The sequence below is a fragment of the Clarias gariepinus genome, chromosome 14 (assembly GCF_024256425.1).
Source record: "Clarias gariepinus isolate MV-2021 ecotype Netherlands chromosome 14, CGAR_prim_01v2, whole genome shotgun sequence".
In the NCBI taxonomy this organism is placed as follows: Eukaryota; Metazoa; Chordata; class Actinopteri; order Siluriformes; family Clariidae; genus Clarias; species Clarias gariepinus.
This window is the reverse complement of record NC_071113.1, coordinates 7234712-7261895: the sequence shown is the minus strand read 5'-3', so window position 1 is coordinate 7261895 and position 27184 is coordinate 7234712. Positions and strand designations below refer to the sequence as shown.

At 40.1% G+C, this 27184-nt stretch overlaps 1 protein-coding gene across 1 annotated transcript in view; it reads right to left on the bottom strand.

The window, feature by feature from the left end:
* LOC128541162 (integrin alpha-M-like) overlaps positions 1-27184 on the bottom strand; it is a 45950-nt gene that overhangs the window by 3146 nt on the left and 15620 nt on the right. Inside the window, exons 7-23 of the mRNA XM_053511420.1 lie at positions 23833-23966; positions 23593-23743; positions 18346-18496; positions 18191-18264; positions 16154-16274; positions 14145-14272; positions 13782-13943; positions 11349-11543; positions 10742-10875; positions 9844-9986; positions 9576-9724; positions 9150-9278; positions 8864-8937; positions 8621-8762; positions 1743-1841; positions 1472-1551; positions 30-116 (exon numbers count right to left, since the gene is read on the bottom strand). Coding sequence (XP_053367395.1) covers positions 30-116; positions 1472-1551; positions 1743-1841; positions 8621-8762; positions 8864-8937; positions 9150-9278; positions 9576-9724; positions 9844-9986; positions 10742-10875; positions 11349-11543; positions 13782-13943; positions 14145-14272; positions 16154-16274; positions 18191-18264; positions 18346-18496; positions 23593-23743; positions 23833-23966 — 2153 coding nt within the window. The remainder of the gene's footprint in view (positions 1-29; positions 117-1471; positions 1552-1742; positions 1842-8620; positions 8763-8863; positions 8938-9149; positions 9279-9575; positions 9725-9843; positions 9987-10741; positions 10876-11348; positions 11544-13781; positions 13944-14144; positions 14273-16153; positions 16275-18190; positions 18265-18345; positions 18497-23592; positions 23744-23832; positions 23967-27184) is intronic.

The window sequence follows — 27184 nt, the reverse complement described above, 5'->3', positions numbered from 1 at the left end:
ATTATAAATCCTCAAAAGAAGTTACTAACCTGATCAGTGTAATGTAGATGGCATATTTAACATCAATGGTTTTGTTTTTGTATACTTCACTCTCATGTGAATGGTTGCTATTGTCACTGTAAAGATTGGGATTTTTTTGTGGGATCAGTTTAGCAAACATCACTTATAAAAAAGAATAAAAAAGAAATGGTGGTTTCTTACCTACTGTAGGATGTTTGGTGTGATTGGTGTGCATTTTTGATGTATAGTTTATGAATTGGAAATTTAAGACTGTGTGGACCGAAGCATGTCATATCCGTTTTTAGATCAGGGCCCGTATTCACAAACCTTCTTAGGATTCTCTCAAAGCACTCCTATCATAGCCTAAAAATTCATAGCTGGGGGTCTTAGACTTAATGTGATTTAGGAGACTTCTCAGAGCAACTCGAGGAGATGTGGTTGACCCTGTTGCTAGGGATGACGCAGCAATTTAAGGACTGTGATTGGCTTATAAAAATCTGTAAAGGTCTTAAAATGCGCTCTTTGTGAAAGTAGAATATACAGTATGATAATAGAATTAATAGAAGAAATTGTATAATCATGACTACAGGCTACTTCATGCAAAGTTTCTGTTATAGGCTTAATATCTTAAAGTTAATTCAAACAGCCAAAAGTTGAAAATGTGTCTACCTTTAAAGCAACCAATGGCTCAGCTTTGACCAACTTACAAGATTGTATGACGCTCAATTTAAGCTGCACTTTTGGATGGTATGTAGCCAACAATCCAAGAGAGATGGAAGGAAGTAAAAGAATAAGAAAACCAAATTGGACAGAAGATCAGTGTTAACTTTAAGCTTTACGTATTTTTTTCAGTATTTGAAGAATATTTCCTCTGGTCCTCGGCTATAGAAACTCTTAAGGCTCCTCTCTACTCTTAGCAATTTTTACCTTAGGAGCTGTTTTTAGATATGTTTCAGGAATCATTTTTATCTTTAATAAGATTTAGTCCTAAATTGAAGGGAAAATTCTAAGAAAATGTCATAAGAATTATCTTAGAATTGTCACTAGGAGCAACTTTTAGGCTTAAGAAGCTTTATGAGTACGGGCCCAGAACTCTCTAACTTTTATAAAGAAATAAAATTTCGTAAGGTTGAGTATCTCACGGCTTGTTTATGCTTACTTAAACTCCCTGTGTAAAGTAGGATCTTAAATCCGGGACATAACTCTTCATAACATCACGTTTACTCAACATTAAGAATTTTCTCAGAATTTCTTCACTAGGAGCAACTTTTAGGTTTAAGAAGCTTTGTGAATTCATGCCCAGCCGTACAGATTACATTATACACTGATTACATTGAAGCTTGATCAGCTTAGGATCAGTTTATTTTAGCTTCAACCTTTTACCTATATCTACGCTAGTTTGTAATAAGTGCAGATGCCATTTATCGTGTGGAATGTGTTTTATAAAATCTAATTTCATATAAGAACATACCTGAAAGCAGATGCAGTAAATGTCACCATCCTGTCAAAGTTACTATCTTTATTTATATTGTATGTAATATCAAAGATAGCCTGTTGTGAGAATACAGAAAAAGAGAGATTACATAATTTTAAATAATTAAATTTTAGGGCAATTAACATAAAGAGAAACTATAATTTTATATTTGTCCTAGGCTTAAGTAAAGACTTAATCCTCATAATTTCTCTTACTTCATACAATACCTTTAAACAAAGAAATAAAGTATGGACTCAGTTGGACTTACCAGGCTATTATTCTTAAAGATGGGTTTGCTGATGTAACAAGTAGTTTCCCCCATTGCAGCTTTGTCATCACTGTCCACAGAAACACACTCTAGTCTACCCTACCCAAATAGAAAACAAGACAAACATTTTTTCCATTTGCTTCTCAGTGTCAGGGATAACCCCCGGAGGGTGCTTTGCGTCCAGGCACAATGGTGGTGGAACTCTTTAATTTGACATTTGCTTCCAAACTTTAGCTTCCATAGTACACCTCAGTAATCTGTCTTGATTGGCCACCTGAACCTTGTTAGTGTATGTTATAAAAGTCCTCAGCTTATGTCTTTTCACCTTACCTTTTATCTTACCTGTTTGAATGCTGAGTTAGCGTTATACCACTGCAAGAATTATTTTGTTTTTTGTGTTTATTCTTTTTAATTAAAAGTCTTCACTTCTGCAAATATGCCAAGCTTGCAATGATTCCTGACAGAGTGCCAGACCGAGATTCCTGACAGAGTGCCAAACCGAGAATGAGGCATGGGGGAAGGGGCTCCAGAAAGAGACGAGAGGTAAATGAGCAGCACAGCTGAGCTGGCAAGGCTCCTGTATACTATGCATACCCTTGAAGACACAGCATGATGGTGCTCAGGGTGACATGGACCCCCGCGACATGGATCCCCGCAAAGAGCGTGAAGAATGGACTAGGGGATCCAGGCGCGTTGGTGTCTAGGGTGAGGAGGAACCCCAGACCGAGTGTCAATGGAGGGCAGAAGGCGAAGCTTACCGGGCCTTACAAAAGTATTTATACCCCTTGAGCTTTTTAACATTTTGTCATGTTACAACCACAGAGGTAAATATATTTTATTGGGATTTTATTTGATAGACCAACAAAAGTGAAACATAATTGTGAAATGGAAGAGAAATGATAAATGGTTTTCAAAGTGTGGCATGCATTTTAATTCAGCCCCTTTTTCTCCTGATACCAAACCACCTGATTACCAATTAGGTGACTTCTGAAGCTAATTGGTTAATATAGACCACCTGTAGGTAATTATTGACAGTATAAATACAGCTGTTCTGTAAAGCCCTCAGAGGTTTGTTAGAGAACATTAGTAAAAAATGCATCATGAAGCCCAAGGAACACAACAGACAGGTCAGAGATGAAGTTGTGGAAAAGTTCAAAGTAGGGTTAGGTTCTAAAACAAATATTCCAAGCATTGAACATCTCACTGAGCACTGTTCAATCTATTTTTTTTTTTAATAGAAGGACTATGGCACAACTGCAAACCTACCAAGACATGGCCATCCACCTAAATTGCTAGTTCAGGCAAGGACAGCATTAATCAGAGAAGCAGCAAATGGTATCTCAGGGGGAATTGCAAAGATCCACAGCTCAAGTGGAAGGATCTGTCCACAGGACAATTACAGTATTAGTCATGCACAAATCTGGCCTTTAAGGAAGAGTGATGAGAAGAAATCCGTTGTAGAAAGAAAGCCCTTTGCAGTTTGTGACAAACCATTTGAGGAACACTGCAAACATTTGGAAGAAGTTGCACTTGTCAGACGAGAGCCTAAATAAAAAATGCTATGTGTGGCAGAAAACTAGCACTGTGCATGGTGGTGGCAGCATTATGTTGTAGGGATGCTTTTCTTCAGTAGGGACAAGGAAGGTGGTCAGACTTGATGGAAGCATGGTGTTGGAGTGTGCACAAAATTTGAAACTGGGGCAAAGGTTCACCTTCCAGCAGGACAACCACCCTAAATATACAGCCACAGCTACAATGGAATGGTCAACTGAGAATTTGTGGCAAGACTTGAAAATTGCTGTTAATAGACTCTCTCCATTCAATCTGAATGAGACTTAGCTATTTTGCAAAGAGGAATTGCCAAAGATTTCACTCTCTTGATGTGCAAGGCTGGTAGCGACACCCCCGCCAAAAGATTTGCAGCTGTAGTTGCAGCGAAAGGTGGATCTACAAAGTATTAACTTGGGGATTAAAACATTTTGAAAACCATTTTGTATCATTTTCCACTTCACAATTATGTTTTTTTTTTATTTTTTTATTTTTTATTTATTTGATCAGGGACAATGCACAAACAACATTAGTCTAAAATAAGAAGAGATGTCATGTGCCAGGTTATAGCAAAAATGTTAATTTCCACCCGCAGTCCCTGGACAGGTTGTTGTTACACTTACAAAAGCTTATTAAATGTATACAAAAAAATACATAGAAACTCATAAAAGCACTTTCTATCATCATTCAATTCACTCACTCACAATTTACAGCATTCATATCACAATCATTTAGTGCATACAAATTTGCTTTGATAATAACCACTGTTTGGTCAGGCGTGTAAAAGTACAATAATTTGTGCATGAAATAATTTCATTTGGAAGAGTGTTCCAAAGGCTCACTGCTTTATAGGAGAAAGATTGTTGACCATATGCAGTTTTGCATCTTGTAACGCTGCACTCTCCTCTAACTGTCGACCGTGTAATTCTAGAAATTCTCTCCGAATTTAGTGTGAAAACTTTTTTCAAAGGGGGAGCAGCAATGTTATGGATTATTTTAAACAAAGCAGAAATTTGATTATATTTAATAAGATTTTCAAAGCTTAAAAAATTATATTTACTTTGTACTTTACAATGATGATATAATCGAGATTTTTTATCATGAATTTTTATGGCCCTTTTATATAATGATTCAAGTGGTTTTAACGATGTTTTACACGCCTGAGACCAACTAGACATGCAATACAAAAAATGTGGAACAATCATAGTGTTAAGATAGGTATTTGACGCCTCTGTACTTAATGAATTTCTAATATGTTTATAATTCATCAAATTAAATTTCACTTTATTACCAAGGTTTTTTATATGACTTTTAAAACCAAGGTTCGAATCAAGTATTAGACCTAAATATTTTATTTCGTTTACATTTTTAATTTTTTGTCCATTTACTTGAATTTCTAGAGTTTGTTGTAATTTATGTTTATTTGAAAATAACATTGAAACTGTTTTATCAACATTTAAAGTAAGACATGACATCTGCAACCATTCTGCAACTTTTTCCATCTCTTTTGATAATTTATCAGCAACCTCCAGCTCGTTTTCCCCAAAAGTAAAGATAACCGTATCATCGGCGTACATAATCACGTCAACGTCAGAGCACACTGTAGGGAGGTCATTTATATAGATGCTAAAAAGCAAGGGTCCCAAAATAGACCCTTGCGGCACTCCCATTGAGGTGGCTCTGAACGCAGATTGAATGTTATTTACTCGTACACACTGTTTTCGGTCACTCAGATAAGATCTTATCCATTTTTGGGTGTGCTCAGAGAGACTATATTGATTTAATTTACTGTAGAGTATTTGATAATTGACTGTGTCAAAAGCTTTACACAGATCAAGGAAGACCGCTCCCACCACCCTTCCCTGATCCACATATGCCCTGACAGTTTCCAGGAAGTAGCAACAGGCAGAGTCTGTTGAATACTTCCGTCTAAAACCAAATTGCATTGGATTTAAGAGCTCTTGTGAGTCAAAGTGGAAAATAAGTTGCTCCGCCACCGTCTTCTCGAGCACTTTTGATACTGCTGGAAGGATGCTTATTGGACGATAATTGTTCATTTCTTGTTTGTCACCAAACTTAAATATAGGGGTGACAATCGCAGGTTTTAAAGCTGCTGGGAAAATTCCCTCACTAATTGATTGATTTATTATTGTTGTCACCGGATCAGAGAAGATGTCCCTATATTGTTTAAGAAAAGAAGTATCAAGTCCATAAATATCTTTTGCTTTGCTGCTATTTAACGCAGCAATTATTTTTTCGACTTTAGTTGTAGTTATTGGACTAAGGTTAAAATCTGAGTTGCCACTAATTATGAAAGGGGGATGAACATTTTGAAAATTCTGAGCCAGTTTTTGGACAATGTTTAAAAAATATTCATTAAAATTGGTTGCTATTGCAAAAGAGTCATCAATAAATTTTCCATTAATTTTGAGACGGATATTCTCACACTTTGACTTTTCTTTTCCAATTAATTAATTAATGTCACATAAAATCAAAATAAAATACTGCCCCTTTATGTCACATAAAATCAAAATAAAATACTGTGGAAAAGTTAAAAGGGTATGAATACTTCCGCAAAGGCAATGTATTAAATCGAGACTGTGTGCCATTTAACAGTGAGTAAAGGAGCTTGCCTTCCATATGGATGAAGCCATGCTGCTTTTTGGGCACCACATGCATGGGAGGTTAGCCCTGTTATTTCTGTTAACCCTGAAGAGCCTGTTAGCTTTGTTAGCCCTGAGAAGCCTGTTAGCTCTGTTAGCCCCGAAGAGCCTGTTAGCTCTGTTAGCCCCGAGGAGCCTGTTAGACTTGTTAGCTCTATTATCCCTGAAGGACTAGTTAGCTCTCTTTACCCTAAAGGACTAGTCAGCACTGTTAACCCTGAAGAAATATACATTTCTGTTAACCCTGAGGAGCCTGTTATCTCTGTCAGCCCTGTTAGCTTTGTGAAAAGCCCTGTCAGACCTCTTAACCTTGTGGGAGGACTTGTCAGCCGTCTGGATTGTGGAAGGCCCTATCAGCCTTGTCAGCCTGGATGAGGGCCCTGTTGTCTCTTTTAGCTTTGTGGATGGCCCTGTCAGCCCTGTTCATTTTATCAGGTCTCTCAAAGGCCCTGTCTGCTCTGAAGGCCCTGTATGCTCTGAGTGCTATAAACACCCTGACTGTCCTTCTGGAGCTGAACACACTGTTTGGTTCCAGACAATCTAGACAACCTGGAGATGTCTTTAGAGAACTCTGTACTCCCTGAGCCGTTTCCCTGAATCACCTGAACCATGACCTCCACCACCCAGGTTTGAGAACTTGGTGGTGGTGAGTTCAAGGAGTTTATGCTCACCCCACCACCTGGGCTCAGGGACTTTTGTCTGCTTTGCTTCCGGGGGTTCAAGGATGCCTGGTTCAATCAGTTCAGTCTCTGTTCCAAACCTCCACTTGAGCCATAAAAAACACCCCTTACTCCCCCTTTGTGTCAGAAAGCCCGACAAAGGATTTTGGGGGTTGTCCTGGACTACTGTTGCACCCTGGAGTCACAGAGAAGCTCCATGCTGCTAAACTGTCATCTGATCTCATCCTCCTGGAACTCTCAACATGGTAAACCACAAGATTTTCTTGTCTAATCTTAAAAGCTTTGGAATCTGTGATGCGGCATGGCAATTGTTTGCTTCCTATCTAGAGGGTTGGTCATATGAGGTTACATGGAAGGGATCCACATCTGTTCTACACAGACTCTACTTGTGTCCCACAAGTACCCGCAGTACTTGGTCTTTTTTTGTTCTACTATACACAGTCTCTTGGTAACGTCATACCCTTGCACTGCTTTTTCATACCATTGCTATGCAGACGACACACAACTCAGGGTTTTTTCTTTCCTCCCACAGACACTCAAGTTTCCACCTGGAACTCAGCATGTCTGGCAGACATCTTATCCTTAATCACAGCACATTAGCTGAATCTCAATCTCAGTAAAACTAAACTGCTGTTCATCCCAGGTGATTCATCTATCTGTCAAGACCTTGTGATCTCCCCTGACAACAATCAAATCACTCCTTCAGTCATTGCCTGCAATCTTGGGGTAACCCTGACACTCGTTCTTGTTAATTTCTTCTTTACAACATCAAAATAATTTGACTATTTCTTTTTACACAGGCTACTCAGGTGTTGTTCAGTCCTTTGTTATTTCAAAACTGGACTTCTACAACTAACTTTTGACAGGTCCACCTCTGTCGACCGTTACCTCTTAGCTCTAATCACACCCTGCACTGCATCACGTTCCCTTCAATTCTCCAGTACTATTTACCTGTTCTGGCCAACTTTAAGAAATTGAGGAAGACATGCATCCAAACTCTTTTCTGTTTGGGCACTCAGGTGGTGGAATGAACTTCCTCTAGAGGTCTGTAGAGCTTAGTCACTGGCAATCTTTAGATGATGACCAAAGATCGATATGTTTCTTCAATATTTGGGTTAATCTTGGGTTGACCAAGATTGATGGTTGATGGTACTTAGTTAGTAGCCTAGAAACCCAGTATAAGGATCTATCCAATAACTAAAACTTTAAACAACGTTTATAAGTCGCTCTGGATAAGAGCGTCTTCTAATGCCTAAATGTAAAGAAGTTTACTGATACGATACAGCAGCAAAAGTATGCCATAATCAAAGCAAAAAATGGTATAATATATATTATTAATTCTGTGAGACATGTATTGTGCCAGCTAATACCAAATTGGATACCAGTCCATCAACGTGAAAATACACATTTACAAAGCCATGTACAATTTGGGGCAATTTAGCGTAGCCAATACATGTAGCAGCATGTTTTTGGTAGGTGAAAGAAAACAGAACCCATGCAGATAAGCATTGGTGACCCTAAAGCATTGAGATGGCAACTGTGCCACCATACAGTATTGCCATTGACGTTGCAGTTAAGGCAAAAACATGCAGGTTAGGCTAATTGTCATTTCCAAATTGCCCATACTGTAAGTTGTAAATGACAGGCAAGCGTTGAGCTGGCAGCCTGACCCCTTAAGTAACTGCCACAGAAATGGGGGAGTATGTATTACTTGCCAGTAATAGATTACTTACATAATTACTTACTGTATGTGCCAGATTTAAAGTTTAAAGTTACTTTAAAGATTTAATTTGAAGTTACTTGAACCTGCAGGATATCCATATTTACAGGAATTTTATGCAAAATTCAACATGAATATTAACCTGACTCTAATATTTAAAAGCTGTGAGTCAGGAATGCTATTTCCTGCACTACTGTGTGAAAATTTGGTGTATCATCTACTTAAAATGTGGACCAAAATGTATAATCTGTTACATGAAGCACTTGCCTGTTTAGTGGTAAATTTCCTGAAGGAAAGTCCAAATGGATATTGAAGGATTACTCGACAATTGTATGAATTTTCCTCTCTGTTTTCTATGAAGACAGTTACATTTATTTCTTGCATAATTCCGACTTGTATAACTGTGTATCTGGAAAAAAAAAAAGCCAAATAAACAAAAAGAAGACAGAAGAAATTTTATATCATCAACTTCCCAAGACTCTGGTGAGTGTTTTTCCCAAGTCATCTTACCCAGAAAAATTAAAATCCACTTTGAGTTTATCAACACAGATTTGATCATCTCCGCAGTTTATTTCAAAATCCAGCTGTGAAAATAGTTTACATAGTAAAGTATCACAAACATAATCTACTGTTTATATAAAGGATTGAGAAGGTAAAAAACGTATGTATAAATAAACATAGCTAATTATGGATCATCATTTTATTATAATCATCAACAATACTAAGAGAAATTCAATAAAAAAACATTATACTGCTACTGTTGTAATATGAAAAGCCGTAGTTTCTTAGCACTTACATTATAATAGGAGGTGTTCTTCATAGAAGGATGCAGCATCGGCTGTAAACTGTCAATTGTTCTAGGGAGACCCTCAAATGTATACACTAACTCATTAGATAATGGGTTTAGGGCATCATTGGGGCAGGCCTGTAAGGCAGTAGGAAACAAATAGCCACAGGAAAAGAAAGAAAATGTAAATATTATTTCATTTATTGTTTTAAAAACAGGAGAGAAAGTTAAATAATGGATAAAATACATATTAGACATGTTCATCCACTGTATCCTGTATACACTTAAACGTCACCTCATATACACACATTTGTGTATCATACACAAGATAGGATTCACCCAAGTAAGCTAGTAAAAATGATTAACAGATGAATCATTTAGTATTGAATATGTGCAAGAAAATTAGTTTACAAGATTTAAGATTATTTTAAATACCTCTATGAAAAACCCATGATCCATGCAATTCTTCTTTAGTGATAAAGTCATTGTGCCATTTGATTTGACTTGCTTCGGTGAAAAGAATGCTCGGTAGCTTTGTCGTTTGGCATCAAGTTTTAATGTATAATTTATACTTGCAGACAAGTCTAAAGAACAGTCATAAGTTAACCCATTCATAAGCCTTTGACGATTAAAATATAAATATTATTATTTTGTCGACAAGGCTGACTTATATGCATTTAAAAGTGTAGAAATATACAGAAACCTGTCATCCCAGGATTTAAGGCACTCATAGTAAAACACAGTTGTAATGTGTTTGGCAAAGGATTTTTGCAGTCGTTGTCTCTGGTGGGGATTTTGGACGGTGTGTAAGTTACTGTGATCACCAAACTCACAATGGGTCTAGATCTGAACAGTACACAAAACACACCACAGTGTAACTGTAACTGATAAACTGTAATTAAAATGTTATGATAACCAGCAGTTTACAAAAAAGAAATTAAAATCAACTTAATTGGGACTTCACTGTATTTCATGAATGCATACAAAACACATATTACATTGAGGGATTTTTTTTTACAGAAAAAAAAGTCAAAAGTGAATATGTATTCACGCCTGTTGCCACCCTTTGACTTGAAGAAACTGATGAAATCCACAACTCAGAAAGAAGAAGCTGTTTGCACTAAACAAAACTGTTTTTTTAGGAATGGTAAGAAGAAAAAAATGCAATATGAATGTGTTTCTTTTTTATTTGCATCCAGCTGACAGACACAATTACAAGAAGACTTGCAGTTGTATTTGCAGTTGAAGCTGTTGAGCTTGAAAAAAAGTTCACAGTAAATAAAATCATGTAAACACTGTTTATTAGACATATTGTGTAAACCAAAGGTTAAAAATACTAGTTAAGCCCATACCAATTTTCAGTTGTAAAAGCACAAAATGTTAAAAAAGGATGGAATTTCCTGTAATGAACAAAAAAATAATTAAATACAGTAAATCACTACTTTATTATACACACTATATTGTGCACAATCTGTGTAAATTATTCTAGAATTCTTTATATGTTGTCACTGTCTCACCACAATAACATTACTGATGGTGAAAGCTGCAGCACCTGTCAACCTCACATCAGCATAACACACACTACCATTTAAACACTAGACCTTAGAATGATGACTGCTCCTTTGGAACCGACAGCAAGATCGGGCAGTGTGTCTTTACTATGGTCCAGAGCAGACTGACTCAGAGAAAAACCAAAATATTGCAGCCCAATTTGCATGGACGAGCCGCTGATCCTCTAATAGTAAAGAAACACAGAACAAAATTTGTATAGTTAAAGTAGCAGAGAGAGAGACTAATTTTGAAAGATCTTCAAATAAAAAAATGTTACTCCGTAGCATTACCATTCAACATAATCTGTTTGTTCGAATGTTGGTATTCTTTACTTGCTGGATGCAGATAGTTATATGCTCAGCAAAATTAGCAATGTGATGTAATAATAGAAGATGGTATAATACATAAAAAAATTTCATTTGCATAGCACAGCTCCTGGGTTTAGTGGGGTTTATAAATTGTTCATAAATTGGACGTATTTTTTATTTATCAAATTAAGCAGGATATAAAATATGTTTTTTTTTCTTTATTTATCTTTTATATTTCTAATGGACATTTATCAAAATCAAGCAAATTTGCATTGTTCTTTATTAAAGCAAATTTTATACAACAAAATCTTAATAATAATATAAAGCTCTACATTTGTTTCTCTCTAACCTGTGAGAAAGTTGGGCTAATGTCTTGTGTTCTTCCATTAAAGATGTAGATGCTGCCCTGGCCGTTCTCCTCTAGAGGCGCTCCTACTACTACATCCCTCCGACTGTCCCCATCTAGATCAGCGGGGCTCGCCAACGTCATGCCAAACCTCCCCCTTTGTCCTGGTATTCCTTTTACTGTTTGTATGTGTTGTGCCTGTAATTCATGTGCAGAAAAATATTTGCATAATGCTAAATAATGTAACACATTCAGTAACAGACCACATTTTAAATAAACATACAGAAGTTGTCCGGCATTACCATGTATTTTATTAGAAATAAAAAAAATATGGCAAACATGGGACCAGGCCGTACTAATTTAGGATGTTTCAGATTGTAGGGAGTTTTTGTTGGCCAAAGAGGATTCTAAATAGGTGGTTTAATGTTACATAAGGAAATAACTATTTTTAAACAATTTTTTATAAATTGTTATATATATTGGTATGTTTAGATGCTGTCCTCCCCACTCTCATTGATCACTCAGGTTTGTTGACGGTGAGGTGATTGGTTGCATTACACCTCAAGGAGCCCTCATGTCTGTGTTTTCTTCTGGCTCTCCCTTTTAGTTATGCTGTCATAGTTAGTCCTGCCGGAGTCTCTGCTTGTACTCTACAGTTAATATACATTCACATTATACATTATGTGACTGTGACCAGACCCAACTGTTATCTCTCCTCTTCTGCTCTCCCTCGCCCTTTCTCTTCCCTCTCTCTGTCGAGCTAGACATGATCCAGACTCCCTCTGCCCTCCGGACCTGTCTGACCCATCCTGGTGCCCCGCTTCTGGTTGGTGATCTCGTCACATGGATGCCCCGTGTGTCTCTTTGGGATGCGTCTGGTGTCTGGGGATGATACTCTCTACCTAGAAGACAGTTCTGTCCTCGACCTGTGTTGGCAGCTGTTTCTCTGAGGACTTGACCGTTCGATAGATCAGGACTGGAACTTCCTACAAGTCTACCTGGGTTTTTAAGAACTAACTGGACTTCATATTAACATCAATTAACATCAACTGTTATAGCTGAACTGCCTCCCACCCTACACACTGTATAAATGCAGATCATTTACTGCTTTCTGTTTCACCCAGATGAGGATGGGTTCCCTGTTAAGTCTGGTTCCTCTCAAGGTTTCTTCCTATTACCATCTCAGGGAGTTTTTCCTTGCCACTGTCACCAGGGTCAATCTAACAATTTTGATTCATACACATTCACATTCCATACAAACTTAAATAGTTATTTTGATTGTGTAAAGCTGCTTTGGGAAAATGGCAATTGTTAAAAGCGCTATACAAATAAAATTGAATTGAATATACTGCTTATATACAGCCCAAAATGCTTTAGCCTTTTAAACAATTAAGCAGGCACTGAAACCTACAGTATAGGATTTATTTTATACTAAACATTGTGACCAACAGTAATTTCATAAGTATTTTTTTTTTACACCAGCGAAGAAGAAGTCTGTCATTCACCCTCATCTTTGCGACACACTACATCCTACGCATACCCAGTCATGCGGTTCTCTCTCTCTCGGCAGGAGAAAAGCAAACATAGTGGTGGTACAGAGGCTTCTGTGGCTCACACTCTCAGAAAACACAGACAGGAAATGGGGGCATCTTCTTGGATGGACCAGTTTATGTAAAGGTCTGTTTGGTCAACTACTCAATGCCATTCAGGTTTAAGTTTAGAAAGAAACAGACTGGGGTGTTGTGGGACATCAATTTTTGCAATGGCCAAGAGAACAGTTCATGCACAGTTTTTGACATATTTCAAAAGGAAGAGAACTGAAAGTATGATACATATGCACAAATATGCACAAATCCTCTCAGCAGACACATGATAAAAACAAAGCATTCAGTTTAATACAGGAAATTTAATACAATTTGTAATTTCATTCTTAATTTGGAGAAGACGCATGTTTTTTTCAGTAGACTTTGCAGTTTCACTTACATGCTTGGGTGCAAAAGGGTCAAAATTGATTTGTGTGTATTTCATTACTAATGTTTATATAGATTTTTATTCCACTCTTATAATCCTCCCCAGATAAAAGCCATAGGAAGGATCAAATGATAGTTTTGACAATTGCATGTTTATTGTTTTAATGGCTTCAAGTTGATTTAATTAAGCTTATATTTTGTTGATAAAAAGTCTTGAAAATTTGACATATTTCTCAGTAATTTTGCATGTTTAGTTATAGCCCCCCCCCCAAAAAAAAACCTTCTTTGCGACAATTACCATTTTTTTTACATCTTAAAAAAAGCAAACAAATAGAAAATATAAAAAAAAAAAAAAAAAAATTAGCATGTACATAAAGTAAGAAAATCATAAAGAAAGCAGCCACTCTACATAGTTGTTAGCATTGTGTATATACAGTACTTCAGGACAGTTGTGTTTTCTCTTTACCTGGGACTCTCTACCAAATGTGATAAAGGTGTAGATAAAGACTTTTCCTTCCTCATCCCCCTCATTATGCATTGGGGCAGAAACAAGTAGAAGATCCGTAATGTTGTCCAAATTCAAGTCCACCACACATAACTCAGCACCATAATAGGCACCAATTTGAGGCTGAAAAAAATGGTGACTAGGTGTAAATTTAATCTGAAACTTGAGAATTTACAATCATTTACATCTCTCCGATTTAATTTTATGAATAATTAGTGGTTACTGAGCAGTGAAACATAATCACTACTTAAAGTGCACCAGTGAGAGCTGTTTTTAGTGACTGATTTAGTGTACATACTGTAAGGTATAAAATAAAAAAATCACCTCAGGAGGATTTATTGTCTGAACAACTCCATTTTCTGATGTAATCACTTTTCCTATGTGATTATCTCTTGGAGCTCCCTGAATGATAACGTAGCCCCAGTTTCTTTTTGCAACTGTCATGGAATAACCTGTGAATGTGAATACAGGACAAGCAATTAGAGTCTCTCTTTTTATGTTATTCATGCATATACTATATATACATAAAAACACTCACCTAAAGGATTATTAGGAACACCATACTAATACGGTGTTTGCCCCCCTTTCGCCTTTAGAACTGTCTTAATTCTACATGGCATTGATTCAACAGGGTGCTGAAAAATGTTGGCCCATATTGATAAGATAGCATCTTGCAGTTGATGGAGATTTGTGGGATGCACATCCAGAGCACGAAGCTCCCGTTCCACCACATCCCAAAGATGCTCTATTGGGTTATGAGAACGGGTGACTCTAATGAGAACGGGTGACTGTGGGGGCCATTTTAGTACAGTGAACTCATTGTCATGTTTAAGAAACCAATTTGAAATGATTCGAGCTTTGTGACATGGTGCATTATCCTGCTGGAAGTAACCATCAGAGGATGGGTACATGGTGGTCATAAAGAGATGGACATGGTCAGAAACAATGCTCAGGTAGCCCGTGGCATTTAAACGATGCCCAATTGGCATTAAGGGGCCTAAAGTGTGCCAAGAAAACATCTCCCACACCATTACACCACCACCACCAGCCTGCACAGTGGTAACAAGGCATGATGGATCCATGTTCTCATTCTGTTTACGCCATATTCTGACTCTACCATTTGAATGTCTCAACAGAAATCGAGACTCATCAGACCAGGCAACATTTTTACAGTCTTTAACTGTCCAATTTTGGTGAGCTCGTGCAAATTGTAGCCTCTTTTTCCTATTTGTAGTGGAGATGAGTGGTACCCGGTGGGGTCTTGTGCTGTTGTAGCCCATCCGCCTCAAGATTGTGCGTGTTGTGGCTTCACAAATGTTTTGCTGCATACCTCGGTTGTAATGAGTGGTTATTTCAGTCAAAGTTGCTCTTCTATCAGCTTGAATCAGTCGGCCCATTCTCCTCTGACCTCTAGCATCAACAAGGCATTTTCGCCCACAGGACCGCGACATACTGGATGTTTTTCCCATTTCACACCATTCTTTGTAAACCCTAGAAATGGTTGTGCGTGAAAATCCCAGTAACTGAGCAGATTGTGAAATACTCAGACCGGCCCGTCTGGCACCAACAACCATGCCACGCTCAAAATTGCTTAAATTACCTTTCTTTCTAATTCTGACATTCAGTTTGTAGTTCAGGAGATTGTCTTGACCAGGACCACACCCCTAAATGCATTGAAGCAACTACCATGTGATTGGTTGATTAGATAATTGCATTAATGAGAAATTGAACAGGTGTTCCTAATAATCCTTTAGATGAGTGTATATATATATATATATATATATATATATATATATATATATATATATATATATATATATGTCAAAGTTTTTGCTTTAAAATTTAATTGCATGCAGCCAGCTTGCAGTTTTACCCTAAAGTTATGTAATAGTAGTGCTGTCCACTACACTATTCATGCCTTTTATGAATTAGTCAGTTACATTAATACTAGTCAAGGTAAACACATTCCTATTTTTTCTGTTAGCTTTTCCAGACAAACTGAGTATTGATTGCACTCATATCTCATAATTGTCCTCATTCATAAATAATGTGTACCTAGAAATACAGATACAGTTCTTAGAAGAATAGATAAATATAGATTTAAAAAAAAAGAAAAATATTATATTAAAATAAAACTGGGTGAAGTCAACAGAGAACTACTTAAAATGTAAGTGAACACTCACAAAACAGGCTTGTGCCTGTGCTCATTGAGAAATCCACTTTATACATCATTTCATACAAGTAAAGATTTTCTATACAGTTGTATGCCTTTGTGGCACCAGTTTGAACTAAAATACATAGCTGTGATTGTTTTCTTTTGATAGAGTTCTCACCTAAATAACTGTCATTACCGTTGCCCTTCTGAAAGCTGCTCACTGGTGCTCCACTGTTGCTGTACTTTTGATAGCCACCTTTCCACTGATATGCTCCAACTGCACTTATTATTATGTTTCCCTAAAGACACACAAAAACATCATCTATAACTATGATATCAGCAACAGTAATAGCAAATCACAAGGGCATGAAATCACCATGATGTTTATATGAGCAATTCAATGATATATTACTGTAATACTATATGTAGCACTCTGTGTTCCACGTATTCTATAATTGCACTAAATGTCAGTCACAGCATGGGAGAAATATGTGAGGATGGTCTGGATTACTGAGGAGAGAGCGGCTGTCTGCCGAAAAACACATTTAAAACCAGTCACATAAGCACTTTCAGCAAGAAAACACATTTAATAACATTATTATTAAAACAATATTTTGACTTTTTAATCATTTCAAGTTTGTGCAAATCACATCTAAACAATCAGTGTTCTTTTTTTATGGATGCAAATCCAATTAACTAGCTTTCAAACCGCTCTCCAACCCTGGATCAAGAGCACTACTTTGTGTCAGTTGTTAACTGTCGGTTTCCAGCTCCACAAGTTGCTTAGTTGTGTTCTGCAGTCCTCCAACGATGTGCGTTGTCAGACCAAAGTAAGTAGTTAAATAAAGAAACCAATCATATTTTTGATAACAAATTGTGTTCGTGGAACTGTGTATAAAAGCAATATCACACAATATCCCAGTGTATTGTTCTTGCTCCTGCTATCAACAGAACTGGTTTTGATGAACTCTGAAGCCAGGACGCACTTTTCAATATTTTTGAAAGAAAATTAATCAGAGAAACAACATTACAACACTTAAAAGAAGCACAAGCGATTTGTGTACAAGAGACTTGATGTATGTGCAGTGTGTAAAGGTCTTGTTTTTATTTTTTTTTATGGTTCTGTCCACTGCTCCTGTTATTTTATAGCCTTAGGGAAGTCCTATGCAGTGGGTTTACTGTATGGATGAACAGACATTACCCTATTCGTGACTGTACTATGATATGGTGCTGTCATCAAGTACCAAATTTAAACTAATACTGGTAGAGGAGGAAGTTGTTCGACTCACTACAAAATCACAAAGTTTGCTACGTACTGCAGGAAGAATTTAAAAACGTTATCGATACTAAGTTGTTTTACCTTGTCACCAATACAAATGTAGGATCCTGCAGGATTTTTTTTTCCAAAGGCAACTGACAACTCGAAGTCTGTGGCCATAATTCTCAGCAGAAAACCGATGGATTGTCTACTCCAGGTAGGAAGCGAGTTGTTACCCCAAGTGAAGGAGTTTAAGAAATTGAGGTCTTGTTTAGTGAGTGATAGAAAATTGACACGTGAGGTTGGCCGGAGAATCAGAGCAGCGGTGGCGATATTGCAGTAGCTGTACTGAACTGTAAAGCTTTTTGGCTCAATCTATCGTTGATCTTAGTTCCAACCCTCACCTATGGTCATGAGCGTTGGGTCATGACCGAAAGGACAAGATCGCAAATACGGAGAAAACATGGGGTTCGTGGTTCGGAGGAAACCCGTGACAGCCCTCGGCCCTCCTGGCTGATTGGTAGTAAGTAGCCTTAATGTGGGAGCCCCCCCTAGTAACGGGAGGGAATTGGACACGACTAAATTAGGGAGAAAATCAGGGGAAAAAAAGAGATAAGATGAGAAGCTCAGTCATCCGTGAGCCGCTACTCCTTTGCGTGGAAAGGTATAGTTGAGGTGGTTCAAGCACCTAGTAAGGATGTCACCAAGACGCCTCGCTAGGGAGGTGTTCTTGGCACGTCCAGCTGGAAGGAGACCACGGGGCAGACCAAGGATCAGAGATTATATCTTGGGAATGCCGCAGGATTCCCCAGTCAGAGTTAGCTGAGGTGGCTGGGGAAAGGGAACTTTGGGGTTCCCTGCTGGAACTGCTATCCCTGACCCGACTTGGATAAACGGTTGAAGATGGATGGATGGATGGACTGACAACTGTTGAACAAAAATAATGACTTAACCTACATTTGTAACAAAGTCTGCACTGAAGCCGTCCTGTGCAAATTCCATCCTGGTGGATTCTCCAGAAGTCTGGGTTCCTAATAAAGTAATAATATTATGAATGGTTATTACTGTGAACACAACTTACAGTATGTACCCAATGAAATTTAAGTGTATACCCTCAATTGCAATGATATCCTCTGCCAGTGTGTCCTGGATTGCCGTCAATACAGAAAAATCATTTACTTTAAATACATGTTTATCATCTGGATCAGATGCAATAGTTTTCAACTCCATCTCTGCTGAAGAAATGCTAAAGGCATTTCCGACCTAGTAAAGTAAAAAAAAAACAGAGGATGAATAGAGACATTCAACAATGTGACATTTATATTGGAATCCCCATACCAAAACTGAACTCATTGTATTTCTACTTTTAAATCTCTCATTATGAACATGCTTGAGTGAAGAAAAAAAATTAAATCTTTAATATTGATGTAAGAATCATGTCCCAAAAAATTACTCATCACATAAATCCACACTCACAAGGCTCTTCAGGGTTTTATATTATTCAAATAATAATCCTTATTTTTATTTTATTTTTTTTTGCTGTTTGTGTCCAGCAATAAATAGTTATTTGACCACGAACGGCTGGAATGTGTTTTTGAATTTATGACTGAAATGAAGCTGCTCACATTGCGCGATATGAACGGCTTTATATCAGTCATAAAGTGTGGCAACTATTGCAAAGCAGACAAAATTATAGTACCCCAGAAAAACAACAAAACCTAAATACATACTAGCTAAATAAACACTGTATTTGAATGTGAATGTTTGATTGAGCTTTATTTCAATCAAAATATACTCAGATCACAAAATAACAACAACAAATAAAAAAAAAATGTCATTGTCATATTGTTAACACCTCCATAATAGTCAGTAGCATCATTTTTATTTCTCTTTATGATAGTATTGTAATTACTGGTTTTATTATCATTTATTTAGGGCTCAGTAGAACATTGTTAAATTCATTAACAGACGGTTTTTAAAAGCTATTCCCACCCGAGCTGTGACCGTCCCCGGTCACGATGGTGAACTCAGTCCTGAAAGCGTGACGGTGGTCGGCGCTGGCGTTGTGAACGCCGGGGTCTTTTTGCGGGGGAAGGAGGGCCGCTACCCTTTCCCTGAGGCGGACCGGCCTCCACAGAGTTCGAGGTCCCGCTGGCGTTGGGCTGGTAGGGCGCGAGGTGATCCCGGTGGAGCACGACCACTCGCGACCGCCCCGTCAACCTTACCCGGTAGACTACATCAGAGAGCTGGGCGATTACCGTACAGGGGCCCACCCAGTGAGACATGAGCTTAGGCGAGAGCCCCCTTTTCCTTCCGGGGGAATACACACAAACCTGCTCCCCAGTGGCAAAGTCTCGCCCTCGGCTGTGAGTGTCATACACGCAGCGCTGTTTAACACCGGCGTCCGCCAAGTGTCTACGCGCCAACTCATGGACACGGAACAGTTTGTCTTTTAAGGAACAAAAATAATCCAACCCAGGCTTCATGGGTAAATCAGACTGGGGAGGTGGCCCAAACACAAGGTCCACAGGCGAACATTAGCGCAGCTGGTCCGCGTTAACCCAACCTAGTACCTGCTGCAGCGCCGGATCCTTCTCCTGCTCGGCAATAAGTCCATCTGCGGCACAGGCGGAACGACTACAGGTGATGATTTAGGCGACGCAGTCACTCGGCTGCACGCCGGCTCGGTCGGCTGATTACCGATGGGGGCTCCGGAGGACTGCGCAGGGAGGATGTTCTCATTCACGAGGGTCGGAGAGTGTTCGATGTCGCGACCACCCACGTGCTTTTTAACCCGCTCGCAGTGCTGACAACGCTCTTTGCTACACGGCCAGCGGGATAAAGCATCGGCGTTAGCATGCAGTTTTCCCGCTCGGTGCTGAATGGTAAAATTATAATCCTGCAACCGCTCGAGCCAGTGCGCTAACTGCCCCTCGGGCTCTTTAAAACTAAGCAGCCACACCAACGAAGCGTGATCGGTCCGCAGCGAGAAGGATTGCCCATATAAATACGGCCTAAAATGTTTAAGGGCAGCTTGCGCCGCGTGCCGCAGTAATTTTTCTCAGGTCCAGACAACGCGCGGCTGAAGTAGGCGATAGCACGCTCTTTACCCTCGGAAACCTGAGACAGTAAAGTCCCTAGCCCTACATCGCTTGCGTCCGTGTCGAGGATAAACGTACGAGACGCGTCAGGATATCCGAGAACGGGCGACGTGACCAGAGCTTCCCGTAACCGAGTGAAAGCGCGCGCGTGCACCCAGTCCCAGCGAAACGGCTGATTCTTTTTCGTGAGCCCGTGCAGCGGACTAGCGATCGTGGCAAAATCCTTCACGAACCGACGATAGTACGAGGCTAACCCGAGGAAGCTGCGACACGTTTAACGGTTCAGGCCAATTCTGTACCGCAGCAATTTTGGCTGGATCGGTGGCAATCCTCTTGCCGCAACAGCTGGCACTTTTTCGGGTTGAGCCGCAAATTCGCCCGCAGTATAGCCAAAAATACCTCCCGTAGGTTAGCTAGCGCGACCTCAAACTCCTTGCCGTGCACCAGTAAATCGTCCAGGTAGACAACACAACGATTGCGAGGAATCTCGGCCAACACTTTCTTCATCAACCGTTCGAACGTAGCTGGAGCGTTACATAGGCCGAACGGCATGCGCCGGAATTGCCATAGCCCTTGCCCGATCGAGAACGCGGTTTTAGGTCGCGCTTCCAGGGCGAGCTCTACTTGCCAGTACCCGCTACGTAGATCTAACGAGCTAAACCACGCCGAGCCCGCAACGTGTTCCAGCGCATCATCTATTCGCGCCAACGGATAAGAATCTTTGCGCGTTACCTCGTTCAACCGCCGGTAATCGACACAAAACCGCCACGATTCGTCCTTTTCACGCACCAACACAACCGGTGAAGACCACGGTCCGGACGCTGGCTCTATGACGCCCGAGTCGGCCATCTCACGCAGCTTCTGCTCGGCGATAGCTCGTTTAGCTAAGGGAAGGCGTCTCGGATGTAACCGAACAGGAGCTGCGTTACCCGTATCAATCGTGTGCTGCACCAAATTAGTATGTGTGCACTCGCACTCATCTACCGCGAAAATGTCCGTGAATTCATGTAAAAGGGACTTCACTGTGTCGGTCTGTGTCGGACTTAGCCCCATGCTGCTACGCTGCATAAGCTCGGCCATTATTCTCGCTCGGTCTGCTACCGGATGTTTACATGGTGCGTCCACCGGAAGTTCCGCGCCCCTGGTGCGCGCTACTAACACGTCTGGCTGCGCTTTGGGAACTAGCAACCTGGCTAACCCGAAGTTACCACGTAACGTTCCGTCAGTGAGATTCAGTACCGCACCCCACCTTTCTAAAATGTCCAACCCCAAGATACAATCATCCTCAATGTCTGCCACAAAGAATGGATGACAAAGACTGATTGCACCTACTTGTATTCGCACAGTGCGACAGGCCTGTATCTCCAAATAGCTCCCCGACACGGTGCGAATAGTCAAGGCTGGGGCCGGCAGCATACAACCGCGCTCGCCCTGTTTTAATACTCCCCAGCGCAGCAGCGAAACTGTAGAGCCGGTGTCCACAAGTGCCCGTAGCGAAACGTTGTCCAGGCCACAGTTCACGTAGACGCCCGCGCGATTTCCTACACATCCTGACCGGAAGTTGGGCCCGGCAGTTGGGGAAACAGAGACGGCTGTGGGAGGCGGCTTTCCCGCAGCTAGTTGTAACGGCTGCTGGGGTACGCTGTCCTCAGGCTGGGGAACGTTGCAGCGGTGGTCCGGCGGTCCTTGTCGTCCCGGAATCTTGGATGCTGAGCCGAGGCCTAGCCGCGACGGGGAGCCCTGTCCCCGGCTAGGTTCACCTACCGAGCGGCCCCGAGGCACGGCAAAACGCTCGGCTCTTTCGCCGCGGTGTTCTGCCATGATGGGCTCGGCACGCTCGGCTTCGCGTAGCGCCTCAGACAGGGATGACGGTGCCGCTAACCGGATGTGCTCGCGAAGCCTCGACGTCTGAATTCCCCGCAGGAACGCACGGTGAGCTAGCTCTTCCTGCTGGACGGGCCCGAATTCCGGGTAGCCCCGGCGTGCGAGAGATCTTAAGTCCATGGCGAACGCCCCCAGTGGCTCGGAGGCGCTCCGCTCGCGGGTCGCTAGCTCTTCGCACGCGGCCTCCTGACGGTCACCCGCGCCGAACCGGAAGTGGAGCGACTCCCGCAGCTTCGCCCAGTCCTTCCTCTCATCCGCCCGAAGGTCTTCCAACGACCGGAGCGCCTCGCCCTCTAGCGAGAGGGCCACCCGGACGGCTGTTTCCGCCGGGGACCAGCCCGCAAAGTCGGCGGCTAGCTCCACCTGGGCGATGAACGCGTGGGGCTTGACAGCGCCATTGTAGGACGGCAGGTGCACCTGCAGGTCGCCTCGCCGGCTGATGGCGCACGGAGCTGTAGCTTGCTCCGGGGTGCGCTCTAACCCGTTACTCTCCATCCCACTTCTGACACCACTTGTAGCGTTTTTCACTGCCACGAAGGGACTAGGAGAGACGAGTGAGCTTCCTTGCTGCCCAATGCAAATGGCTGGGAGTATTTTATTTAACATGGCACGAAAAGTCACACAACCACACATTCAACACAGATCAACAAGACACACTTCTAACTCACACACACACACACCCTGGCCGAAGCCACTAACCCAAACACCTTTCCTCGACAGGGTGAACACCTAACAACCCCTCCCGCAAAGCATGATGGTTACTAGTCCAAAACCCCGCCCACGCCACACTATTATGTAGATAAAAACGCCCTTATTGCTCATGTTGCTCATGTCGAAATGTGCTGTAAGTTGTTTTCATATCCTTACGACTTTGTTTACATCATTATTGGCTCAATATGGGGTTGCTCCGCTGGAAAAATTTACATTTACACTTTATGGTTCGTCTCTGGATGCACATCTTTCAGGCTTTGTTACCAGGACATGTTAAAATGGTTTTGGTCCTTTGTACAGATGTAGATGACATCAGGTGCTTGGCCAAAAATATAAATACCCTGTCTTTTGCTGTTAATAAACAGAGACCTTTCTAACAGGCAGGTTGTTTGTGTGTTTAAATGTGTCTCTCCTTGTGCCAGTAAGCTTATGGAAGCTCATTAAACAGGCCAAGCAACTCCTTTATGCAAGTACGAAATTTTACCACTTTACAAGGCGATTAGCATTTATCAATACATATATAATGAAAATCAGTATTGCAAAAAACATGAATCTGATTTATTCACAAATTTCTAGCTTTGTTAGGCTAATATTTGCATACAACTTTACTAGACAATTAATAAATGTTATAAATAGATAATGTACTGTATGTGAATTTCTTACCCCTATAGCATAGCGAACAATGTTCTTCCTCTCTGCGTTCTGAACAGCAGTTCTCAGGTCATACCCACCATTTGATTGACCGTCAGTGATGACCACCAACACTTTGTTAGCATATTCTCTCACCCCAGCCTGTGTGGTAAATAATTGATCCCTGTTTAAAACAAATAAACTGAATGTGAAAATGCTATTCACTTAATTTTCTGTAATATATAGCTTTTTATATATGTTGATGATACTTACACAACTGTTTGGATAGCCTCAGCTGTGTAGGTACCACCCTGAAATTGGTTGATCTGTTCTATTTGATTGGTCCCTTGAAAGGTGTTGAATTTTATGTGTAATACACATTGAAAGGAAAACTGTGCAACTGCAAACTGAAAAGAAAAAACATTTTTTGCCATAAAATTAATTTTATTTTTTACAAAATGTACAATCAATTGAATGATTCCAAATCCAATGTATATTTCTGTAGTAAATAGCAGTTGTTCATAAAGAGTCACATTAATGCAGAAGAACATTTTGCTCAAGTACATTATTTTTCCAAAACTGGTTTAGGGGTTGAGGGCTGGGCTTTGTGCAAGACACTTGAATTCTTCCATTCCAATACTGGCAACCTATTTTTATGGTTCTTATTTTGTGCATAGCGGTAGTTTCATGCTGGAACAGATGTGGGTGTTTAATTTTCAATTTAAAAGCTGTTAACACTGTAGCAAACACTGTTTGCGCTGCAAAATTTGTGAAAAGATATTGGGGAAGGGCCTTATATGGGTGTAATGGTCAGTTGTTTACATGCTTGTAGTGTAGTCATTAAAGGTACATTATTTATTTTTATCCCAGGCTCCATGGTTGTAAAAAATATCCCTTATTATTATTGTAAGGTCTATTGATAGCATTCATTCATTCATTCATTCATTCATTTATCTTTAGTAAGCTCTATGTCCTGAGGTGGATCTGGAGCACATCTTGGGAACTCTGGGAGCAAGGTGGGATACACCCAGTAGGTGGGATTTAGAAAAAACAAATGTTCTTATGCACTTAAGAAAAAAAGTAGTGGGTTAATGTAATATACTTTGTAAGTAACTAGTAACATAACACATTGATTTTTTAATATACAGTGGAACCTCGGATTATGAGTAACGCGGTTTATGAGTGTTCCACAAGACGAGCAAAGATTTTTAATAAATTTTGACTTTAAAAACGAGCATTGCCTTGGTTTACAAACACATTGTGTTTCACGCATGAAGCTCTATGTTTTGACGCCGAGCGTCACGTGATTCCAACTGAGCCAACGTTTTTTTTATTTTCATTTACAGATGTGGCTATTAAGACTGCGTGTGTTTTCCCGCGGGATGCCTTAATTTAGCGTGCGGCGCGCCGCGACTTGCCGTTAGCAACATTCAGGAATTTAAATAAATGTGTTGTGCTTCACTGAATAACCGCCAGATGGCGCATGGAAGGACTTTATTTAAACGCCGGACCAAGTACTGTACAACGAAGAATTGTGTATAATTACTTAGTCTAAAACAATATTGTTCCCAATGCTGAAGCAAACATGAATTTTATTTTTCTTTACAACAGATCTTTTATGATAAATGTGTGTATATGTGCTTCATATTTTTTTCATAATGATGAAATGAGATGCCCAAATTCGCGCTTTATAATTCTTAATAAGTTTCTTATATATTTTTTGTAACGTTTTAACAGGGACAAAACAGTGAAAGACATGGCAATGTCTCGGTTTACATGGTTTTGAAATTAATTTAATTTCCTGATAGTAGGCTATCTGGTAGTCTTAACTATGCGAATGTCCTGATTCGTGAATATGCCAACATATCTTATTTAAAACGTAAAAAATGTGTCGACATCATCAGAAGACATGAATGAACTATATATATTATATTATTAAGTAAATATTATTTTCTGACCACGAACTTCTTCGGGCTTTTTATACTAATCATCATATTTGCTGTTTGTGTCCAGCATTTAATAATTATTTAATACATTATTTAACCACGGCTGGAAATAATAGCTGGAATGTGATGTGATCGTGAATTCATGACTAAAATAAAGCAGTTTGTCTTTTGTAAAGTACTTTCACTTTACAAAAGGCAGTGTTTTTATCAAAAGGTTGATAAACGCGTGTTGTACAGTATATACACCGTGACAGCGCGCGCAGTTACTCACTTCTCAACTTTCATGTAGGTCTGCTCGGACTAATTTGTTTTAAACCCCTCAAAAATGTGTGTGTATACAGCCCAAAACCTCCATTAGTTATTAAAGATAATATCTATTTAGAAAAAATGCCCCAGTAATTTTGGAGCTTTAGGAAATCTCCCGACGCTCTGCGCATAACACCGGGCCAACTCATGTCGAAAATAATTTATAAACGGTTTCTAAACGTGGGCTATTGTTTTTTTACTTATAATATTTGTTAATTTAATTTAATTTAATTTAATTTAAATGAGGTTTGGGCTCAGGACTTCGATTCGGCATCGTGATTCTCCTCTTTAATTTACTCCATAGTCTAAATCAGCACTCATGAAGTTTTCCATGAAGTTTGATTATGGGTGCGTCGGGAAAACAGCAAGCAGACTGACTCTTCATTCTGTTCATGAAGAGTCATTTTCTGACGCGCTCAAGTTCACCAAAAACAATACAGAACAGCGCAGCTTATTTGCTTTCAAACATTTATAAAATCATGTTTTTTCGTTTTTGTGAGTGCGCTTAAATAAAAGTTGAGTCTTATAAAGGCATGTAGTCTTATATAGTTTTATTATATAGTTTTTGCACATTAATCTGAGTCCTCATCTGTTACATTTTTGAGGACAATAGTTTTTTTTCAGCCTGTCACGGCGTGCGCCCAAATCAATATCGGCCCTCGCTCACTAGTTAGGCGGCCTCTCCTTCAGATATGCGAAGAAGCAGGGCTGCGGAATTAGGCCGAATAGTGAAGAAGAGCTCTCCTTGCTAATAATCCCGGGCTTCCAATCCGCGCTTATAAAATACTTGGGGGTTTGTTGGTTTACAGTGGATTTTACTACGCGGTGTGAGTGAGGCGCGCGCACACAACGCGGAAGTGCGGCATGCAAACGGGGCAAATGAAACGCGCCCCAGGGACTTCAAAGAAGAGCCAGCGCGAGCGGACGGAGGCAGGAGCTGCTGTCCGCGGATGGCCGTCGTACTCGTATTTTATAGCGCAGGGTGCAAACCCGGGATCATTGGCATGGATGAGCTATGTCCAGCTCTGTACCAGCGTGTCATGTGGGCATTATAAGACTAAAAAGTGGCAGCTGGCACGCCTAAAAATAGACGCAGGTTAGTTTTTTTATAGTCTAAATTAAAATCCTCCTCTTTAGTGCCTCCTATTCCTATTAATCCTATTGTTCTTTTAGTGTCACTGCGTGTGCTTACAATGCCAGACAACATTCAAATGCAAATTATTCACTCTCCCCAAGTGTGAATCAGCTGTTCTCACCTATACATATTAACCTATACGTTCTCACCTAAAGTGTTTAGGTGAAATTCCACCTATACAAGTGTGACAAATATGCAAAGAAAAAAAATAAGAAGGGGCAAATACTTTTTCATGGCA